General features: G+C 44.3%; 1 protein-coding gene and 1 long non-coding RNA gene across 14 annotated transcripts in view; one reads left to right on the top strand and one right to left on the bottom strand.

Annotated features, from left to right (window-relative positions):
- Positions 1-24,148, bottom strand: part of LOC135367076 (uncharacterized) — a 146,385-nt gene that overhangs the window by 90,149 nt on the left and 32,088 nt on the right. The window lies entirely within an intron of this gene.
- Positions 607-24,148, top strand: part of LOC135378510 (zinc finger protein 883-like) — a 41,240-nt gene continuing 17,698 nt past the window's right edge. For 2 of the 13 annotated variants that reach the window (XM_064611568.1, XM_064611556.1), the window contains exons 1-8: positions 1,093-1,178; positions 1,373-1,485; positions 5,694-5,745; positions 6,308-6,414; positions 7,417-7,533; positions 7,955-8,113; positions 8,309-8,522; positions 9,848-10,000. In XM_064611568.1, the coding sequence (XP_064467638.1) occupies positions 8,441-8,522; positions 9,848-10,000 (235 nt within the window). In that variant the 5' untranslated portion in view covers positions 1,093-1,178; positions 1,373-1,485; positions 5,694-5,745; ... (2 more) ...; positions 7,955-8,113; positions 8,309-8,440. Of the gene's footprint in view, positions 1,179-1,372; positions 1,486-5,431; positions 5,491-5,680; positions 5,746-6,302; positions 6,415-7,416; positions 7,534-7,954; positions 8,114-8,308; positions 8,523-9,847; positions 10,001-24,148 lie in introns of all 13 variants that reach the window. The other 11 variants (XM_064611557.1, XM_064611560.1, XM_064611564.1 and 8 more) reach the window with 11 other exon arrangements.

The following is a 24,148-nucleotide window of genomic DNA, read 5'->3' as shown; positions in this document are numbered from 1 at the left end:
GCTGCTACTTGCCCGGCTACACTACACCTGGCTACTTGCCGGTTCCGCCTTGCTCCGTGCTTCCTGCAATCGCGATGCTTCTTGGGATTGCACTCTGGCGCTCGGCCGATTTTCTCGGTGTGGGTTCGGGGCAACTCAGTGCTGCACTGAACGGGTGCATTCCTTTAATCGAGGACGTTCAGTGCGCACCAGTGCAGTTTATCGAGGATGGCAAGCCGCACCAGGTCGCACCGGTGCAGTTTATCGAGGACGCTAATAGAGATCAGTGGGTTGCACCCTCAATCCGCTATCCAGCCTATTACTATGGAGATCTGGAGATCAGTCGATGATGATGATGTACCTTTGGTCACCATTGCAATTATGCTCGTTCCATTAGCAACTGATTTCTCGATTATTGTAGTGGCGGTAATGCAACATGTTGGTTCCCATTAATGCAATTGGAAATACACAATTCCATGATAAGGCAAGCCTGAGCGATGGGCAAGACACGTAAACAAACACAAACACGAAGGCTCAAACCAGCAAAACGTTTGTGGTTTGAGCCTTCGTGTTTGTGTTTGTTTACGTGTCTTGCCCATCGCTCAGGCTTGCCTTATCATGGAATTTATCCACCAGCTAGCCTGCATTTACGCCATTCTGTCAACGAAATACACAACACATCGGAGTCGGCTTTCACACGTTGAACGAATTGTCAGTCTGATTTCCCATTGAATCAACCAATGTGATTCCAGTAGGGCGTCTTCCACCGGCTGTGGCTTTCTCGATATCACTTCAAGCGCTCAGAGCACAACACATGTGCAATTCGTTACCGCTGTGTCTTCGACGTACACAGTCAGCGTTACTATGGTGAGCTATAGCGTTACTATTCAACTTTGACGTGGGACGCTTGAGCAGGTGGTCGTAGCAGACGACGTTTCGTCATCATAATGTTTTCTCTGATGAACATATAAAAAGTACCACAAGTTCAGTTATATCGTGAATTAAATTCTTCGAAATACGTGTTACACACAGCGATTTTATTGTTCTTAGACATATCATTATATTTTATCTCTTTTTACACTTAGCGTCATGCACATCATGCATCGCAACGACATCGACACCATTGTTTCATTCTCATTCTTCATTGACATGGGGGTGAGTAAACGAAGTAAACATGAAAGAAAGAAGTCACTGAAAAGGTTAGCCAGCTCTTCTGTGTTCCATTCTCAGTACATCAATTTCTGTCGAAGTAAACATGTTCAGCAAAGTTTCTAGCACGCTTTAGTAATGGCAAAGTCAAATGTGGTGCTCTGGAGGAACTATTGGGATCTTCACTGTTTTGATAATATCGTTGCACAAATAGGATAACATCCTTTATTCCGTGCTGCCTTAGTGCTCCAGGATTGTCCAGGGCGAAAAACAGTTGGGCTAGCACCCAGAACAGAATCTTAAGGCGCAAGAGAGAGACCCTATGCTGCATCTACAAGGCTGCATCTACAGAAAACTGTAAGTTCTATCTAGCCGTCTGACATTTGCCTGCAGAATTCACCCTGGCTATATAATTAAATGCTTTAACATGTGCCACAGAAGAAGGGTTCGAACTTTTTGCCATTTCCATAAATAGAATAAGGTTGGAATATATGAAGCCTTGAAAGGATAATTATCAGGGGCCCTACCTTCGTCAAAACTAATGGACCTCGATTATTGACAGAATGGCGTAAGAAGAATGGCGTTTTTGAGCCTTCGTGTTTGTGTTTGTTTATGTGTTCTTGCCCATCGCTCAGGCTTGCCTATCATGGACCTCGATTACTTTAGGTCACCAGGGGAGCTATTCTCGTCAGAGTAAGCTACCTGCTTACTTTCTTTGCAAGGAGGTTATTGGTCGCCGAATAAAGAAGGCGTGAACAATGGGAATGTCATTGGGAATGGTTTTCACGCACCGTTAGCCAATAGTCGAGCATTTGATCGTACAGCCTTGCTGCTGTGTCTGTGTTTTCACGATACGATCATCATGATACCGCCCTTCCAGCCCTTAGATTGTCTCCCCGGAAACGGAAGACTACAACTTGAAAGAGAGGGTTGGAGGAATGCGGAGAAAAGTGGTCATGACAAGTTCACTTGCTTGATAGTAATATCTAAAAAACTTCCATGGGGTAAAAATAGGAAAACAATCTTGTGTAGCGATCGCGTTGTGAGTGAGATAGCGAACAAGTAAACAGTGGGGTGGCGCTCGTGCGTGCCCAAGATTTTGAACTGGCGGAGTGATGCGAAAAGATTACTATTCCCCCTACAGTTTCTTATGGCATTTCTTGTTTACGCGCAACGCCTCTGCGGCGCCATTTGTTATTAAGTGACACTGATTTCGTTGTCTTCGCCTTGTATTTGTATCTTTAATTGTCCACAACCCCGACACCCCCCCCCCCCCCTCATGTAATGAGTCGTGTGAGAAAGTAGCACGAAATGACCATTACATTATTCTTAATTCTTGTTTGTGTAAGGGACAGACTTTCGCTTCAATCGTCGATATGACGAACGACTCTGTATCGGTGAGCGGTGCATTGTGGTGAAGCACGAACCACTGCAATGAGCATGGATCATCTGATCGTTCTTCCAACGAAATGCAAATATTTATGCACTATGCGCCATTTCCGCCGTCGTGGAAACGTATTTGGAGTCAAATAAAAGTCATAGTCCGAGGCATGTACGCCATTCTCATCGTTACCGCCGTCCCCGTTCAAAGTAATCACCCTCTTTTCGGTGCTTACTTTTCAGCGCAAAAAGTAAGATACTACGTCACTGCCTACGTCAAAATGACGTACCTCTTAACATGATCCCGTGAGCTAGGGAAAATCTAGGGACAACATTCAAAGAGCAATGTTCTTCATAGAAGCACGGTATTGGGTGTGGCACCACTTTTTGACTGTAAAAAAGGCAGCAGCAGCCTGCCGTCAAACATGTCACGTCAAAATTGCCAGAGCTCCGTTCATGAGAGATATTCTATAGCAACTATAATATCAGGACGTCATAATTATTCCTGCACGTTTAAACCGATGTACTATTGTTTCTCCTTTTTTCCCATACAACCTATTTAAATCCGGTACACAGCGCCACTGTAGGTCTAAGCTGTGATGCTCTACATGTTGTGTATGCGCTGGGGATAAATGTCCCTAGAAATGGGCGGATCGTTCAGGCGGAGCTTGTCGCGGTGGCGCAGCCCAACAGCTCGTGACGTGTAAAGTAAGCAGGTAACTTACTTTGATGAGAATAGCTCCCCAGCTGTAGGGAGGGGCTGCCACCAAATAGTCCGCCCTTAGATCCCACCCGCTTCAATGGAAATTTATCTTAGTAAAATTAGTCTTCCTTCGCAGCCTCTCAGCCCTAATCTCGGACTGTGACCCTACGTCATTTTGACGTAACAATGACATAAAAGATTAGTTTCAAAGCTTAAAAGAAATGTAGCGAAAGAGGATCGATTACTTTGAGCGGCGATAGGTTTTGTGATGAGTCCGCATGTGCATATCCATTTATTGTGTTGTATAAAGTCTGTATGTATAATGTCTGTATGTAAAGTCGTTTTTGTTTAGTAATGATAGAAAGTATTGCTGCACAACGTGCTTCACTGCGTAACACAGTTTCTCTGCGCGGATCGCCGCCTCGTATGCGTGAAAGTGGCGCGCTTTTCGAAGCGGCGTACAATCAGTGTTCTTGCAATATAGCGGTGTGCGCACAAAAAACTCATCGATCAAAGTTCACTGTTTGTTGAGTAAAACTATCAACGTTCATTTGCGGCACCATTACCACCCCCACAGCTCACAAGCAGAAGAAGCATATTGAAATGCGACTTCCATAACATCATTCCGCATATCGAAAACACAAAAAAATAAAAAATAAGCTCAAGCTCATGATTTAAAGCACGAACCGATTTCTTATAAATGCGTTCACGGCTCGCACGACACTGTCTGTTAGATCCTTTGCATGATCCTTTGTGGGTTTTGTCGCCTGCCGCATGCCATCGCCGCCATCTCATGGCCACATACTGCGATTATAAATGCTAAGTACAGTCACGGTGTCACACAAACATTGCCGTCTTGCACACCTGTACGTCATGAAAAATGACAAACAACATAAAAGGAAATTGCGAGCTGGGAAGGATAACGGACGTATTTTGGTTACCGTTTCCATTTTCGTTACTGCTATATTTTCGTTTCCGTTTCTAATACCGGCCTTTCAATTTCGTTTCCGTTACTGTTTCCGGTAATGGAACGGTTGTTACAGCGCTGCGGAAGGACAGCCCGTCCGGCTCTATCAGTACCCTGTTTTGCAAAAGTGCTGCTTCGGTGTCACGCGTACACACTATGCAAGTAATTTTACGTCGTTGGGATGCGCACATCTTGCAAGCTTTAAAAAAAAAAGTAGGAATATGTCTTCAGTCACTCGGAGTCCAGCAACTCAAGATGGGCGTAACCTTCATCCAATGTCGCATTTATAAGCGGACTCTCTCAGTCACTTATGATTTCTATGCTCTCAGTAGTAAATAATACTGCCATGGCCACGGTGAAATAAAAAGAAAGAAAGAAAGAAGTAGTATAAAATAAGTAACTAAAAATCGTAGGGTGTCACCCTCAGCTATGGTGGAGTATAGTCATGTGTTGATGCATAGGCGCCGACCGTGGGGAGGCGCAGGGGCCCTTGCCCCCCCCCTCCCCCTCCATGAACTAGGGAGGGTGCCGCCTCCCCCGGGAAGTCCCGCTAAGAGACTGACACCAACCTTTGGGGCTGGGCGTGCCCGGGTCAAAAAAGCGAAGAGACACCAACCCCAAAAATGCATCTTGCAATTTGTAAAGTATGTATCCGCCCACCATACTCATTATCACAGTAGAAGGTGAGGCGAAGAAACACAGAAGATGACACAACACATAGCCTGAATTTTGCCCAAAGCAATCAGATCAATGAAACGAAGCAGTCGAAAAGGCACCAGCAGCTGCAAGTCTTCGGAATGCATATCCGTTGGGAGCGATTTCAACTCCCGTTGCTCCATTTCATTGACCATATTCATTATATTGCGCGCATTTCGGGTCAAACACGAGGATTCAATGCATTTTGTTTCTTTTGCACTCCGTTTTCAAAGGCGTAATGCCTTCAGTTGTGCACATGTTCACTGTTTACGTCCTCTGTTTTTTCTTTTCTGTTTTTTTTTTTTCTGTTCTTCCTTCCTCTTCTTTCTATACCAGTTCTGCATACATCATAGGATCCCGCCAGAATGTGTGATTCTTCAGCTTTAGTTTTGTGTTCATTTGTTTTCATTTTCTTTCCTTTTTGTTTTCTTCTGTTTTCTTTTTTCTTTGCCTTTTTTGTCTTCCCACTTAATAAACATATCCCCCCCCCCGCCAGAGTACTTACTTCGTGGTGTGCCCTTGCCCCCCCCCCCCCCCCCCCCCCCCCCCCCCCCCAGGAAAATGGAAACTCTCCGCCTCTGTGTTGATGTCATGGAGTTATGAGGACTGGGACGAGGTAAGTGACGGATGCACCCTCGATATCCAATATTGCGCTTTCTTTCTATGTTCTCGTATAGTATTTAGAGCATTACAGGGAATGGAGTCATCAAAATACAAAAACAAAATATGAAAAGTCACTCAAATGTCATCGCACAACAGGAATAGCCATTACCCGAATTCAATACCGGACGATAAATTCGTTTCAGTTTCTGTTTCCAGCAATGGAGGACCGTGGCATGCGTTTCCGTTATCGTTACCATCTCCAATTTCGGTAATATACCGTTTCTGTTTCCGTTACCATTACTGTTACCCTTCCCTGATTGCGAGCGTGCTTTTTCGCAAATTCTCCAAAAAAATTCAGTTTTGTGCCGGAAGAGTTTTCTGTTTCTGACATGAGAACCGAAGCAACAAGGCAGGGCAGGCAGATCACAGGAGGAGGACCGATAAGACGGGTCGCATCCCAAGATAACATGTTGGGTCATTGGTTGATAGAAGTTGTCAAGCACTTTTAATGTTCACGCCTTTTTCGATTGTGCACCAATGACAGAAGAGATCTAAAGTAATCGACGTTGATTACTTTGACGAGGATAGGGCAGCAGGACTGGTTTTCTTTAAAAAAGGAAAAAACAAAAAAGAACTGCGTTCAGATCAAGGAGTGTGCATCATGCTATGTGTAAAAAATGTGCACGTTGACATGTTCATTCCCTCCTCATTCCTCCTTCACTTGACCACTCGGTGTTTTGTAATAGCTGCACTTTTTACAGTTATTTTTTAACTTTCTGTAAAAACTTTTTAAATCGCTAAAAATCAACTTCACTTACTGACCAGGGCAGAAGAACATCAATTTCCTGAAAGAAATTTGAAGAACTATCCGCATACTGCAGAGAAGGTGGTCTTCTGTTTGCAACATCACCTTTATGGAATCCATTTGAAGACTCTTGTAGGTACTCGTCAGGCTGTCTTCAATAGCAAAAAACAGCAGTAGAGAGTTTATTCACTGATGTCACCTCTCTAAAGGGCACTAGTTTGGAAAAGACGAAACCACCACCATGATGTCGGTCCCTTAAGTTTAGTACCATTTCTCGTTCGCTGTCATTTCTCGCACATGAGTTCAACACAATGCACTTATGTGGTGCTAAATAATGGAAAAGAATCCAGAGAACAAATAAATTCTCCTCTTTCGAAGACCTTTCGTTTATTTATTTGTTGCATGTTCACTGCTTACAGCCGAAGCACTCACTACTCATATGGGAAAAAAAGCTACTTTTATTTTGATTTGATTTTTTAAATACCATTTCGTATACATAGCAACGAGGCAACCACGTAAGCTTGACTTGGTTTTCTTGATCCTTAGAACGTGCCAGTGCCAACAGCTGGATTCCAAGGTCATAAGTGTAACAATATATATTGACATACACGTGCACAGTGAAGTCTAAGGAAATACACAGATAGATGTGATGTCAATATTTCTGGCAGGCCCAGTTATTTCTCCTAATTCGTGTGCAGGAGATGGTGAAGACTTTTTTAAAATTATTAGCTGTGGAAGTGTTTGTCATAAAGGAATCAAAGCAGAAATGACTGAATGAAGAAACACGTGGTAGCTTCATGCCTGGAAAGGAATTTTGTACCCTGTACAATTTCACATAATGCGATGGACGGAGTGATTTAGCAGGAGTAATAAAGACACATTTTACAGCATTCTGAAGACAGAACTTAAAGGGCAGTAAAACCGTGTGTCCCTGTATGTCTTAATCCCCTTTAGTCCTGTCTCTGTGCTGCATTTTCAATATGAACACTATACATGTAGCGCAAATTGCCTTCCTGATGGGGAAGAGTAGGAAAGGAGGAGGCCGCTTCTTCCTCATTGCTACGTATATCTTCCAAATGTCACGTGTTGGAACTATGAATTATCCTAATGGAAATATCGTATTTCTTTCTTCAGAAGAAAGAATGGCTGCAAGTGATTCTATCAAAAGTCTCTCACTGGCATCTCTTCTGTCTTACTGAAAACCATTGCACGCATATGGGCACTAAACAACGGATCACTCTCCTAGGAACAGTGAGTCGCTGCTTTAATCGATACATTGTACGGCATCTTGACATTCCGTGAGCATACGACAACCGTTGATATATACGAGGGGCATCAAAAAGTAATGGCTCCATATCTGTATCAGTGGAGCACAGCTGTAGCTTCCAAAGTTTCGCCACGAAAACCACCTCCCCCCTCGGTCACGTGATCATCAGTAGCGAATGGCGAAGTCAAGGCCGGAATCTGGCGCCAAAAAGCACGTGCTGGCTTCATCCAGCTGTGCATGTGCACGCCAAGCCATCCGGGAAATATACGTTTATAGTCAGACGCGCGTCAGCAGTGGCCTGCGCATGTGCACAGTCGCACTCACCGCCGAGCGTGACTGTGACTGCGCTGGTCTGACTGCTCGAGCACGGTCTGCGAAAAATACAACATGTTCTGTTCTTCGCAGGTGGCTGCCTAGCGCGTCGAGTGCCGCCCGCCACGCCAGCCGCTTGACTGTAGAGGGTGTGAATTCTCCTGGTGTAGCGCAACTGTGCAGCTCGCGGATGCGCAGCACAGTTACGCTGGACTATATACGTGCCTTTAGAAGCCGTTGGCATGTGACGAGGTATTCAATATTCTAATGAAAATTTTGCAGATATTCATATTTGATTTGTATTCTAAAATTTCAGTATTTGCTCACCTCTCAACATTTACCTTGATCCGTTTTGAAGTAAAGTTGCAGTAAATAAGGAGGCATTATTTTTTCACTCACCCTCGTAGTTTACTTCTGGGCCCACTTCTCTCTCTTGTGCTTTTTCAGGGACAGAAGGTGGCAGTTCACTTGAGCAACAGTTTCGCAACGAACGGCCACAGCATACTTATGTGCACGAATCAGCAAGTTCCAACCCTTTGGAGTGTGACAACTGTGTGTGTATTCGGACAACTGTGATACATGGAGCTGTCCCCAGAGTTCAACGATCAGCTCATTAGAGTAAAATTGGAACCTCCTGACACTGCATGCCTACCAGAACAGGGTGAGGTTGAGCAACAGCACTGCTGCGAGTCTGCGTTAGGAAGTGATAGTCATGGTGCAGCTTTTGTAAACTATGCACTGATGTGGTGGAATGTTGTTGGGGAGGCTCTGGTCGTCTGGCTCTCACGTCATGATTTCAAGCAAGGTTTTGGTTTTGTGGTGATATCAAGAACTGATTCGTTGGGTAAAAGAGTGGTTTATGTCTATTGTGCCTGAGCAGCGCATAAAAAGACAGTGAACTTAGAAATCTTTCACATGAAAGGCTGCCATGAAAGATTTACTTTGTACAGAAATACACCTCTGGTATCTGCTCGCAGCTATAAAGTGTCTGTGTTAATCTTGGATAAAATCATCACATAGGCATAGTACCATCTGGAACTAAAATAGAATGCCTTTCATAGACAAGTCAAGTAAGGTGCCTTTGGATATTCTCAGTCAGTCTTTCATAGCATTTCAGCAAACATTAAGATGGAAGCAAACTCAAGCTTGGAACATACCAGGTAACAGAACAATACACGTGAAACTCTTAAACTACTGTGTCACACAGCAGAAGACTCCCACTAATCGCTTGGGGTCACAAATACACAGATGTGCAATACACATGCTCTGTGAAAGAGAGAGTCGAATCTATAAAAACACCCAAGTCCCCAGTGCTTGGCACACTGTTAATGATGTTGACTATGGACTCGGACGGTGAAAGTCCTGTGCAACGTTTCCGTGGAAGATGTCATACTGTCTCAAGTCATTTAACGTCTCAGCATTCCAAGGAAGGTTTTCTGGACTGATGCTCTTGCATGCAATATATACAGAATGTCTCAGTTAAATCCTCAGGCTAAATAATTCGTGAACGGTACACCAGTCGAAGAACTTTTACACAAGTACTTTTTTACAAGTATGTGACCGATGCCACCTACAGGCTACGCACCATGTGAAAGAGTGGGAGGCACTCATTATTTCAATAAAAATTCAAATGAGTTTCTTGAACGACATAACTTGTAAAGCATGTCCCAAAAGGGATAGTAGCCATTTTAATGCCGACAGCACCCTACTCTAGAAGTCATGTTTTTCATGAAACTCATTTGAATTTTTATTTAAATAATCAGCCCCTTGCACTCATTCACATAGTGCACGGCTTGTTGATGGTATCGAATAGATACTTGTTAAAAAAGAAGTTCTTCGATTGGTGCACCCGTTCACGAATTATTTAGCCCGGGGATTTAACTGAGACACCCGGTGTAGATAAGTTGCAATAGAACGTAACTCGATTTGGAAAGGAGAATGCAGTTTTGCGGTGTGGCTTACTTCTCTCCTTTTGTTTTACTTCAGAGATGACAGCTGGGACGTGCCACATTAAAGAAGAACTTCTAGACGACTCTTCAGATGAACATTCGATCATAGAAGTGGAAACGGAGCCTTACAACATTGCAATTTTGACGGGCCGGGACCAAATAGGACAGAGCCATAACTCCACATTACAAGGTGATACAAAATGGTCAATTGATTTAGTCACAAAAGATCTGAGCGGCAGGGTGTCCATGAAAAAGGAATCCAACAGAGATAATGCTCAGTTCTCCATTGAGCATGTAGTACTCTCAAACCTCGTTATAGCAAAGTGTCGCACAAACTACGAAAATGTTCATTATACAGTCAAACTCCTTTACAACAAACGCCTTTATAATGAAAAGGTCGTTATAACAAATGTTTTTCGCGGTCTGGTCAGGCGCCCATAGGATTCAATGTATACTTCGGACATTTATAACGAATTCCTTCCATTCCATTTATAACATAAACGTACCGAAATAACGAAGTGATTTTGAAGTCGATAGGGCGAAATTCGCGTCCTTTACTGCGAAGTTTTGCAAGCAAATGTCGAGTTGCGAACAATTCGAGAGCGTTTTTCATTCTGACGCGGCACGCTTGGCGCCACAGATGACGGTGAATGTCTGAGGTGCGTTGATCAGATCAACAAAATTTTACGAAAAAACAAGATTGCTAGTATTTTAAGGTATGTTTCCTTTGAAACATCCATTTTAACGAAGTTACCTTTACAACGAAGATTTTCCACTGTCTCCTGAAGTTTGTTATAAAGGAGTTTGACTGTATCCGAGCGGAGCCAAAAACTGTAAACCCTGATTACGAATTCCAGAATATGACGCCGCCATGTCGGCAGCAGGGAAAACTTCATTCCCTGTAAAAATAAAATTGCCAGAGGAATAAAGCGTGACCCAACGAAACTGAAATAGAACTTCACAATAACCAATAATTCGTAGAAACAAGATTTGATTGTATCAACTTTCCAGCACTTGCTCGCTTCTACTGAAGACTTTCACAGTAGACAGAATAACACTGAGATTCTTCATACAGTGTAAGGTCCTCTCCACATTTGCAGGGTTATTTGCAAACATGAACCGCGGAGTAGCTAATGTTTGTAACTGAAAAGACGGATAAGAGAGCCATGGCAGCCTTGTATGGTTCCGGGGAACTCGAGTTGGGACCTCCACCCGAGGAGAATTCTCTTCAACAACGACAGCTATATTTGGATTATGGTGATCTGGGAGTTTCACCGCCAAGGGCAATACTCTATCCCATTGCCGGCATAAAGCCGAATAATGAGTCGCCTCACAGTGAGTGCCAAGGAAAATAAGGTGACATCCTTTGCTGGAGCTCAAATCTGAGTTTTCCTATTCGCCTCAAGATCGAACTGTAGGTGGCGCTGCGACAGATGCCCTAGTGGGGATATGGCATGATCGGACGCAGCAGGCTCTGGCTTTTCTACGCAGGTATCGCAGTCAGGGCCTCACATATTGTGGATGTGTTAAAATGCGATACTTAGAATGCTGGTAAGGTGTGGAAGTTGATGAAAGGTACTGCACTGTGAAACACTCAAGTGGCCAAGTTGTGGAAAGAAAATCCCCTGTGCGCTTTTCAAGGGAATTACTGCCTCCTTTGTTCGAAGCGAGATTTTGTTTTAGTCTTTTGCAGCTCTCGCTCGAATATTTATTCGTTGCTTGCGTATATAGCTGTCTTTCCCTGTACCTTTTTATCTACGTCGAGACAACAAGGATTAAAAAAGAAAAAAAAAACTCTCAGAATTCCTGTCTCCACTGATCTAAATGTACAATGTACTAATCAACAATAACGATGAATCTGAATGTACAAATGAGAAAGAATGCAGCGTAAGGGCAGAATAGCCCATTAAGTATTCAAGCCCTTCGCTACAATTTTTTGCGTCGAATAACACCAGTGGTTATTCAGGTTGTGCGAGTCCGGGAGAAGTTTGAGGTATGATTCGTTTCTTGTGTGGGCATTCATTAAAAATGGTGCTAAAATATGTTACGAGATGACCACACCTGTGTGGTGGACTTGACTTTGTGTGGGGTGCTACCGGTCAGGTAATAACTGAGCTCTATAATTTGATATCAAATTTAGAAGTCTAGGCCAGGTTAGTGTCACGCATGGAGGCGTCTATAACACGTGACATTTGGAAAAATGCGGTTTTTGAGCGCTCATATCTAAAAAAACCCACCTCGAAAATTCTTCAAACTTCGTAGGCACATGCTTCCGTACATGACGTTTGAGTGCACAGAAAGTTGAAGGTTTTTTCTTTGTACAATAAAAGTTAGAGCGTGCCAAAGTGTCAGTGTCCGACTGTGGTGCGTGTAATGACCATGGAAGCGCTGCGAGAAGTTAACTGTCGATAGTCACGTTTTTTCTTGTGATAGCCGCCCCTGCTGTTCGTGCTGCTATTTGAGAACCCAAGGAGTCGAATATTCTCCCAGGACGTCAAAAGCAGCACGGCGGTTTCACAAGGACACTATAAATAGAGCCTGAAGTTTTCGGGAAATATTTTTTCCTACATTCGTGGGGTAAAAATCGGGTAAATAAACATGTGCACTAAATTCATGCAAATTTGGGTGAAAAAACTTCCAGTACGCTAAATTTGGTGAGAAATCAGGCTCAGTTATTCAAACTAATTGTAGCGGTTTGTTACAAATGGTGATGTAACTGCATTTTTCTGCCAAACAAGTTAGTTAGTGCATTCCTACAGACATCCCAGTGAGGGCAATTTGCCGGGTAAAAATCAGGATTCACCCAAAAGAGGCAACTTTCAATTCGGGGAAGAATCAGGTAAAACCCTAAAACTTCAGGCTCGAACTATAAAGAAATGTAGATTGAGTGTATGTGTCACTGCTTGCCTGGTACGTGCATGAAAATTCGATGTTTACATCGAGCACTCTAGACCATGCCGTTAAAGATGAGTCACTATTTATTTACATTTGATTGATTAGGTTAGCAGTTCTGGCAATGATAATCAGACTCGCGCACATTACAATACTGTTTAGGCGTCAGAATGTGTCATCACACTACATTACACAGGCTTAGTTCCTTTGAAAATTTATCTTCTGTCTGTGACTGTTCATGTAGTTCACGCAGTAGACACAGTCTTTACTTAATGTCATGTTCATGGCGAAGATACAGACGGCAAAGCGACGGCGAGTCGAAACAGTGTCAAAACACATCTGTTAGAAACGAAATCACTGCTGGCAAAAGCTAGAGGAACCACTCACTCTCGCAATGACTCCAAACTAACTTGGGTTTTGTACCTGAAGCCGGATACGGCTCCAGTGGGGGTGACGCTAATCCTGTTACTCTCCTCGCTGTTCATTAGTAGCGGCGGTGGCTCCTGTCATGGCAAAATACTCGCCGACAGACACAGAAATCGTTGTCATACTTCTATGCTAACTGAAGGACGTCTCCTTGGGTAGACTACAGGTACCACGGTCCGCTGTCTCAATGAAAACTCGAATATCGACCAGTGAACTTGTCGCAGCGCTTCCATGGTCATTACAGGCACCACACTCCAACACTGAAACTTTGGCGCACTTTTATTGTGCGAGGAAAAAACCTTCGAGTTTCTGTGCACTCGAATATCATATAGGGAAGCATGTGACTACGAAGTTTGAAGAATTTTCGAGGTGGGGTTTTTGAGATATGAGTGCTCAAACACCAAATTTTTTCAAATGTCACGCGTTGGTAGACTCCTCCACGCGTGACAGCAACCTGGCGTAGACCCCTAAATTTGATACCAAATTATAGAGCTCAGTCTCCGCTACATGGAGATGCCTTTCTCGTTTCACTGGTATGTACACAAGTGCCGCAATAGCCGCAAGAATATGAGCGATTTTCGTCATCGCCACCAACTTTGCCTATTTTAGCCGAAAAATAAGAAAATCCCCACCGGAACCGAACCCAAGCAATAGAAGCCAAACTAGCTGACAGTGCGTGGAAAAAAAGTCAAAGCCGTGAACGCATCCGTTGGACAGATATTGAACGCAAAAATCTCTGTGCCTGAAAGCGCGCCGGACCTGCCATATTCTTCCGGATTTTTTTTCTCAGGAACTACGTAAACTAGAGGAAAAAAACTTGCTGTTCCCTTCTGAGTCTGAGCCAGGCTATAACATATGTTTTTTCAATAAAAATTACTGATGGTGCCCAATACACCTTGCCTGAGTTGAGATGGAATCACTCACATATAAAGTTTTTGGTTCCAGCGGCAGGTATATTCTGAGACACGCTGTTGCACATGCGCTTCATACCCCAAAAAAACACCGTATTTTACATAGAACGTTCAGGGGTGGTCATAGCATTTTACCTTTTGAGTAGCCAGTTCTGACTGGGTCGGGACTAACCTCTCTATATTTTTCTTTCTTTTTCCAATCCAATCCAATTTTACCTAGAATGCGTGTGTTCCAATGATTACGTATGTGAAATGTAAAAGGCTAGCCTGTCATACGGTCAGATGAAATGAGATGAAAGCTTGAAATTCACACATTTAAAAACACCCGTGTCATAAATATATATATATACATTCATGCATTCAATACAATTTGTGTTTAGTGCGTGCAGAATATCCTAACTCAGCATTATGAAGTAACTTCGAACAGCTAGCACAGAAACCATTCAATAAATAACTGTGACATAGTTTTATGCTTATGATTTTAAAAAACTGTTAAAACATTGACCTTAGCTCTTGGTACATTTTGTTTGACACACAGAACCGCAGTGACAAATATAATATAACAAAGAACGAGTGGAATCCGCGTACTGCAACATATGCACGTCCTGTATTTTTCTTCCCTGCTAAGCACGCTGGTGCAGAGAACTAGAGGAGTTCAAAAAAGTCTTCCACCAAGGCATTTTCACTCATTTTGAAGCGATTTTAAAAGCTCAAATGTCCAGAAATTGATCCTTCCAAGCACGTTTTCGAGCATGATAACCACAGCGAAAGCACGAACTCAAGCGGCGCATCCCCACTAAAGGCAGTTCACGGAGGAGCAGCATGGTGGCGACGCTGTTCGATCTCGAGGCGAATATCACCTAAGCAAGGCTAATGAATGGCGTCTTGCTACTCTTCGCACAGCACGTCCAAATATACAGTATCACATAGGTAACTGGGTGGATAGAACCTATTTGTGTATACAGTCAACCCTCGATTTATGAACACCCTCGGTTCCCCAAAATATCGTTCATAAATCGAGGGATTCATAAATAAAAAATTCCGTTAAGTGAGTACTATCGAGCAAATGGAACAGTATTTCCGTGTTGGGATTGTGTTTATAATGCAATATATTGTGTAAATTTGCTTTCAACCATGTCTGGTGCTGTTAGTGCATTCACACTCTGTTTATTATTCAATACTAAATTGTTTAATTTTGCTTTGGACCATGCCTTGCGCTGTGTCAATCTTAGAAAACAGAGATGTCAGGACATTTGCAGTCGACAGGTCTCGGATTTGCTCCGGGATTTTTAGCCTTCGTTTATTTATCTCCGGTTGACAGCCGCCACCCTCTTGATGTGTTGAGGTCACGAACACTTGGTCGCCCCTTGTGCGACCCCGGAAAACCGGATTTGTTGTTCGGACTTCCAGGGGTTAAGAACCGAGGGTGCAATACCTGGAAAAAGTTTTGTCTGTGCAGGAGTCATTCATAAGACCACGGAATAATCCCTTTGAAGGTTTCTGTTGACCTTGGAACGATCCCTTCATAAATTGAGGGCAAAAACGCTGGACAACTCCTAGTTGGTTCCCAGAAATTATATTCATTATTCGAATATCGAGATTCATAAAACCAGGGAAAAATGCATGTAAAAAGTTTGGTTCCTCGTGCTCGTGTTCATAAAGCGAGGGAATTCATAAATCGAAGGTTCATAAATTGAGGGTTGACTGTAATTTGTTTTCTATTTCTTAAACTGCTTTTCGTTTTCACTCTGCGGTAACAGAGCTGAAAGCGAATCTCGGGCGACACATATGGATGAAAAATAGGGAGGTAGGACCCTCAGTGGGAAAGTTCAGGACGGGCAGGGTCCCCCGGAGCGAAAAATCCATCTGGAAAGTGAGCATTGGATCAACTCTTGTTAGCATAGATGGATAGAGAATGTCAGTTGTCCATTGGTGGGAAGCCAGGGGTGCCATTAGATGTCTAAAAATGGTATGACAGTCTCCTCTCAGCGGTGCAATGGTGGTTTGTCTCCTAGACGAGAAAGCTGGTTCTGCGGCTCCTGTTCATTCAGCCTGTTCATTCCCCATGACACCACAATAGGCTAAAACCTACTGGAGAACTAGCCTGTGTCCTGCTTCGTACTCATGCTAGTAGGCCAGCAACACATCCGTCACTAGGGGTGTGGATGAGCCTCGTATGCCTGCATTTTCAATAGTTTGCAGTGCAGATTTGGAATCTGTGAACACTTAACTCTTGAGGAAATCACGTTGTAAATATTGATTTATATGTGCTAACCATGCACATCCAAACACAGTCTCTGCAATCCCATATTACAAAGCTATAGACCGTATGCAGAGCCATTTATAGAGAGAGTTTGGCCATTAGGAGGAGCCTAACTTAAAGCGCGTCATGCGACACCACGGCTGAACGACCTCCCTTGTCGTGCTCTATTGTTATCCAGTCGTCAACCGGTCATCGACGCCATATTGATGCTGATCGGTGTTTACAATCCAGGGAGAGAAGGCACATGCGTACTTTCTGCTTCGAAAGCCTTTCGTCCTTGAACTCTTTCAGTTCGGCTACAAAGCCCCCCCTTATCACTGGCAACAGTGGGTCATAAGTCGGTTATTCCTGTAGTTTACATTCAACGTGACCATGAAGCTGTCGACCAGCTGGCGGACAGCATCAATATGGCGCAGACTAAATGGCTGATAAGCGGATTCTGCTCGGATTCAGGCTTTTTGGGCGGCGCAACCACGACTGACGTCAAAATAAGCTCCTCCCATGAGGCGGCAAAAGATCAAAGAATGGCCAAACTCTCCTTATAAATGGCTCTGACCATATGCAAAACCTAGCGCCATCTCGTAGCACTGCCGGGAACCTACCGACATTCCGCCATGTATGAGGTTTCCCAACCTGCCCGAGCAATGCAAACGACTGTCATACAACAGTTCTCTTGTGTGTCATGCTTCTCACATATACTGTTTCAATATCTGATCTATGTGAAGAGACGCGGGTTTCAAAGGGGAATGTAAACAAGGTAAGAAAACTTCAAATGTCTGTATTCCTTATTGCATCGAAAGCTTTGAGCTCTGTGACATAGGTTGGACAAGAAAGTTGCATTAACCTAGTGGAACGAAGCTGCTATCCCATCCCACGAGAAATGTATACAGTTTAGTACAGCTCACTTGAGAACTTGTTAGCGCACTTTATACAGCAGAAACATTTGGTACAAAATAGAAGCTTAGTATGATTGCAGTTGTTGCTACGAAACCCGCTGTTAGTCACCTGCAACGTACAGCTTCCCTGAGACAGAAATGACTGCTGGCCATCAAGAGAAAAGATAAGTCCAATGCTGACACAGCAAAGGTGTGTTCTTGGCTCTTCAAAGAGACTGATTTTGTCACAAACGTTCCAAATGAAAACAGGGTGTCTATGAATTTGCTGTGCCATCAGTCTTCACATTCAAGAAGAAGCCAGAGAGAAAACTACCAAGGGAACGTGTAGTAGTGATACAAAACTATCGGTAACTAAGTCATTGATAGTGTCCAGAACGATAGTTCTAGGATAATTGACCATCGATACTTGTCGCAGTCGTACTAAGCTTTTATTTTGTACCAAAGGTTTATGCCGTATACAGTGCACTAAACTTCTAAACAGTTCTTAAATGAACCGTACTGAACTGTCTAAATATGTCATAGGATGGCATAAAAGGGCAGCCATTGCACTATGTTAACGTAATTCTCTCTCCCAAAATCGAAATGACCGTGCTCCAAGGCACCAAGGAATCCAGAAGCACTCTTGCCTTGCTTGCATTCCCTTTTGATCCCTTCGTCTCACAATGTGAATAACATAGTGAAACAGCACATGTGTGGGCAAGACATGCGATGGAACAATTGGACGTGAGTCGTGTGTATGGCTCGGGTCGGGAAGGGAGCCTCAGACATGGTGGAATTCCGGAGGTTTTCGTGCGTGCTGCGAGAGGATGCTGCATTTTGCATATCGTCTATTGCACTCTGAACTGTAATATGTTTATTCTTGGTTACACGGGCTACAGGCTACACGAGCTACAAGTTACGTGTTACGTGCCACAGGCCACAAAGGCTACCGTAGTTGTGTATATTGGACTTCACTGTGATGGAGTGCTGCACCATTTGCACCAGATTGCACCAGTCACGGAGTGCTGCGCCATAGAGGGTGTTTCTGCTGCATTTGTGTGAAAGCGTGTAGTAGGTGACTACTTCACAGTCCACGTAGATCGCGCTCATCACGAGAAAACAGAATGAGGCATACCAGCGTCTGACTAAATTTAAATGTGAGAAGGAGGTGTCGTCGCAACTTACTAGCTTGCTAATCCGTCGAAGCTGATACCAGCTAAGCCTAGCCGTAGCCAAACAGTCTCTGGACGCACACGTGCACCGTCACTTTGGCACTGCATCGGCTCCAACAATTGTACTGTTCGTTTTGTGTTTTCCCCATTCTTAGGGACATGTTGGCAACATCAAGTATGCACCATCTTGCTTTAATATTACTTCTATGTTCATCGTATCCAAGCTGAGAGCACGCGGTGATCTCCACACAAGGACCACTTTTCGATTCCTAAGGGTAGCTTGGCTTGTCTCTAAAGGTATCGTCCAGGCCTATTGTTGACTGCCACTGTAACTTGCTACCCTTGAGGATCGCTAAGCTTTTCGACAATCAAACACATTGCGTGTATGGACATTCAGTGGAAAATTGCACAGGCCGCAACAAAGCTGAAATTAATGTGGAAAGCACTTATTCCACATCATAAATTAGTAACCATAGACACCCTAGGCCATCCGATGGCGGATTGCGGACCTGCGCTATGCTGCGCTAAAACTCGATTTTTCCTGCGCCAAAACGCTTTGAAGCACTTCTATCACTGACTTTAGACGGCGAGAGCAGCGGCTTATGTGGTTCTTCGGCACAGCCCAGTTTCGTTACATCTCCCTTGGTTAATTCGGGAAGTGCAATGCTTCCTTTTGCGGTGGTGCATGAACATCTGGCGAGGCCTAGGGTGTTGTCACCCCCGGTGGTTCTCAACGCACCATGCCTACCTTTGTGTTTGGTGTGGCAATATAAGAAGGTCATATGTCCTGACGGTTCCTCGTTAATGTGGACCCATTGTCGCTGCGTAGTATGTAGGATCTAGGCTCCAATGATGTGCAGACTTCTACTCCAGGAGTCCACTGCCCTGTGGGGTGGTCGCGCACACGAATCTTGGAATCGTCATCCAGAGGCAGGAGGAGGCGTTGCTGACTTGTTGTAGTACAGCTTCTGTTTTTCTTTCAGCTCTCTTAGTCTTGTGCAGACCGCTTGTAGTTCTTTAACTTGAGGCTTGAGACAGCTGTTGTGTAGAGGAAGCAGTGTCCTCGTTTTTCTGTTCATTAGCTGCTGAATAGGGGAACCTAGCATTGCATGTCTAGACGTGTTGTGCCATTCAAGAAGTACATTCTAATAGTCTTGCGTTCGATACTTATCCTTTGCATAAGCTGATTGGCTTCCTGTACGCTTTGCTCTGCCATTCCATTCCACATTGGATAGTACAGACTTGACGTGCTGTGACTAATGTCCTGCTGCTTCATGAATTCCCTAAACTTCGATGCACTGCATGGAAAAGAAAATTAGAAGACTCATACCTGAGGCTACAAAGTACGTCATAGAGAAATCGAGATCCCTCAGAGCAAAGCATGGCGTCTGGGCACTTCCAGAGAAATATGCTACCACCCTATTGTACAAAGTGATGTAGATACTGCTTTGAAGTACAACTTGTATAATGAAATGAACTGCTCCATCCAAAGCCCAAACGAAAAGGACTTATTTGATTGAAGGATGTACTGATGAAAAGAAGGAACCCGTGACAAAACGTTTCATGATCCGTTCTATCTGGGAGATGATCAGTATTTTCAAGACTGATCATCCCAGTATAAAAATGGGAAAAACCAAATTCAATACGCTCCGTCCAAAGTGGGTTCGTCTGCAGCCACGTTTGTGTTTGTACCTATTGTGCCAATTTCAGTCTGCTAGTGGCGGCCATGGACAACGCATCTGCACAACGAATTACGGGAGAAACCTTAAAGGCACTGTTCCTCTGCGATGAGACAACAAATGCATGTCCTTTCCAAGAATGCAACCACTGCACACGAGGGAAGCACCTTAACCATTGAAAGCGGCAACATTTCTAAAAGAAGCTGAAGCTGACTGCACCTCACATTAAACATGCACATATACACTAAAATCTTGTTAATTCGGATTTCGAGGGACCGCAAAAAAAAATCTGAATTATCACTGTTTCCGAAATAACGAATTTATGCCAAAAATGCTGATCTTTATTTTTTTTACATGCGCTGCACTCACAGGTTTATTTCTGAAAAAAAACTGGTCAATAGTTGCCTGTTTCCCAGATGGTTGCATGCGACTCCCGCACGCTGTTTCCGTACGCCCGCAAGCAGTTCCTCAGCACAGGTGCCATCGGGGCTGCCGTAGAAGTCGTCCTCGAGGGTGGCTAGGGCCCCAGCGGCGTCCTTCACGGAGGCGGGGTGGCACCTCCTCACAGTTGCTTCCGCTGTCCGATAAGTCTTTTGTGCCCAACATATGATTGATAATGTTTTCGTCTGTCAACTGGCCAGCAACAGCAACGCTGTCGTCAAGAGAAACGTAGTCTGCGAGTAGCACCGTGCGGGGAAGAACGCGCTCGAAAATGCCATCAACTTGTACGCAGACCTCGAAAGTTTCTTCTGGGGCATCCAGTTGGTCCTCAGATTGCACAAATCCGCTATGTTTGAAGCAGTTGAACACCACGTGCGCAGGTGTGTTCCTCCAAACGTGCGCAAGAGTGTGGATGGCGCTAAGCAGTGTCACTTCGTACTGCTTGCCAGCCTCAATGCACAGGAGCATACGTTCCAGGATATGCCTCCTGTACTTGTTTTTCACATACTGGACTATTCCGTGATCCATGGGTTGTAGGGCAACAGTAGCATTAGGGGGGGGAAAATGAGCTTACCTCACTCGAGGCCTGGCACGTCATAGTGCGCGCTGCAATTGTCCACCAGCATTACAATCTTGCACCTTTTCGCAAGGGCACATATCAGAGGTCTGCTGAGCTGTAGTTTTGCATCACGAGCGTCGGTTATCCACTTAAGAAGTGCGTCCTCAACTTGTGGATGAGGAGCGGTGCAGAACCCCTTCCTGTTTCCTCGGAATTTTTCAGTTTCATAAGCTTGGAGGATCTGCGCCTCATTTTTTACGCAAGTCCCCAGCGTGCTCCGCTTAATTCCGAACTTCCGCATTACTTCTTGCCGAGAGAGCCCGTCCTTCAGGGATCTGAGGATTTCCACTTTCGTTTGTGACATCTTTCACTTCGTATTTTCTTCTTTTTGCATGAGCAAGCATCACGATGTCCAGCCCGAACACCACGGACGTACAAACGTGAAATTGAGGTGCGAACGCCACGACGAGAGCAGCGAGGAACGGCTACGCGTGGCGTGCATGCAGTAAGAGAAGGAGAGAGAAGGAAATCGGGTGATAACCTCTCTCGATAGAAGTGTGCGCTGTTCATGTTCGTGTTTGAGACAGCCAATTTTCTGGCTGGTATCTCAATGGGAGTTTAATGCGCCTCTCTTTTTCATGTTGGTGACAGCGGATTGTCCGGCCCAAAATCCGAAATACGCGGAGCCAGCTGACTTTTTTGATGAATTAATGAGAGTTTCCTGCCATAGAAATACATGGTAGTTTTGACGCGACCAACTAGAGGAACCGAATAATCCGAAATTCTGAATTAACGGGGGCCGAAATAACGAGATTTTGCTGGTAGTACACAATATCCAGAGTAACGCCCTCAGAGTCGAGAAATCTTTTCCGCAGCGACGGCACATTGTTCTACATTTTGACGGTTAATTTTTTCCTAGCGAAGTGCAGGGGCGCACTTTCCATATTTCTAACACCAACTTTCCATATTCACGTGCGTCATCACAACGATGCTGGCTACGAGGAGCTACGCCACGGTAGGCGAGGACATGACCCACAATACAGCACATGCGCTGCTTGCATTGGAAAAATAATTGGTCTTCTGGAGGATGCTCTACGTCTGTTCTCTCATGTAATCTACGTATCCGATGGTGCTGCAGCACATTTTAAAAAATAGATTTCAGTTTCATGAGAGGACCAGCTCTTGTGGCATTTGGTAAGTGTGGCTGCTTTCCACGCTGAGACTGGGAGGTGATGCGGGTTGGAATCCCCGCACCGGCAGTGCTGTCTGGGGTTTTCCGGCAGACTATCCAGACGAATGTTGGCACAGTTCCCCCTGAAGTCGGCTCAGAACACACATAATGCCCCTGTCCCCCACTCCTTCCTGCTGTCCTGGTGCAAGAAATTAGACCGTGATTTCGTCCCCAAAGTTGTGATGGCAAAAACATCTGTGTACATTATTTCGTCACATTGATGTGTGCTCTTGTCACGCTTAGATGGACCACATGAATGTGAAATACTTTGTTTGCCACTTCCGCCCGTAGGCACCCGAACTGGACCTCAATGGACCTCTCCCGTCCACGTGTCTCTTCTCGTTTCTCTATACGCATATTTCATATACATTTTTTTATGTGTGTAATGCATTCATACGCGTCTGTTCCTTTCACGGAAATGTCGTTCCATGAATAAAGGCTCACTTTTCGTATGTGACATTGGATGTCATTGTGCGTCTTGCATGACCAATGTCAACTCTTTAACGCATAAAAGCAGGCCGGTAAAACTGTTAAGAAATAAATAATTTAGAAGTCCCTTTTTTGCCACGCCAAGAAGAATGAAAATACCTTGTTGTGAAATGTGCACCACGTGTTTTTGCGATGCAGCTAACGCAGCAACGGGAGCGGAGGCACTCACGGTTCTGTCAGTTGTATTTCATTTTGTAAATGCCTTTCTACATTTGTAGCCTGCGTAAGAGTGGTACCATTGGAAAGGTAACATCCTACTGCACAAGTGAGATTTTTTAAAATCAAAATCGGGACAGGTGCTTTTGAAGAACAGGCTTACGAATACGGTGCATTTTTCCAAAGCATGGTCTATTCTAACGCATATTACACCTCTCCAGTGGAGTTAACAAGTAAACAAAATACATCGCTAAAAAGGGCAAGAAATAAGCTTCTTTTTTAATATAAAATATGTCTGTTCGAGATGAATACTTTATTTGTAAACTGACTGCAAACATTGAGAGAAATCGCACTAGGTAGCATTTTTGCGATAATTTGTTAAACGAGGTACACAAGTTTTAATATTTTTTTGCATAGAGTAACAGTCTAAAGTATAGAATATGTGAAAAAAATTGACTTCGTGACTTCTATACGGGGTGACTGAGGTGCTCTTAAACTGCAGGGAGAGCGCAGTTTGGGCACGCGCTGATGTTCACGCGGGTTGACGTTTCATTATTTAATTTAGCAACCGCTGCACCTAGGACTCAAAGATTAGTGAAATTGTTCATCACACATGATGTACCTTCACGTAAAAAATGACGACGAATATCGAAGAACCCAGGTGGCGGACAGCCTTGCCTGAATTGAGATGAAATCGCCCAGTCTACAATTGTGATGTGCCTGTCAATGCGAATAAATCCATTCCCAATCTCTGCCAGGGTAGGACCTATATATGGTGACCTTCCATTGGTTCTGGTGCTTGCCTCTTCTGATACTGTTCGCATAGGCTGTGTGACAGTACATCGCAATGTATATCATCCCCCATACTGTGCCAGTGTATGGCGTCTCGAGCTCTGAGCTGCATCTTCTCCATCCCACATTTGGAGGCATGTAGAAGTCTTAGAATGCCTGGACGAAATGTCATTGGCACAGTGAGCCTGTTCGATTGCAGTACTAACCCATCTTCTGGTCTCTATAAGGCTAATAAGGCACGGCTGATGGTGCCACGTCCTTCCTGTCGTCAGTCCACTGGCTCTCTGCATACCTTTTGATGTCCTGGAGTTCTGGGTCTTCCTGAGTCGCCTTCTGAAACTCCTTGAGTCGTGTGGGACTGATTGGCAGCATTTTCACAGTCTTCACTTGGTATACTTCCTCGAAGTGAGCCTTGTTTGGCGACTGTAAAAAGGGGTCCGCTTTGTGCAGCT

This window comes from Ornithodoros turicata, chromosome 1 (genome assembly GCF_037126465.1).
Source record: "Ornithodoros turicata isolate Travis chromosome 1, ASM3712646v1, whole genome shotgun sequence".
In the NCBI taxonomy this organism is placed as follows: Eukaryota; Metazoa; Arthropoda; class Arachnida; order Ixodida; family Argasidae; genus Ornithodoros; species Ornithodoros turicata.
Note: the sequence above shows the minus strand (reverse complement) of the source record. Positions and strands in the feature narration are given on the sequence as shown.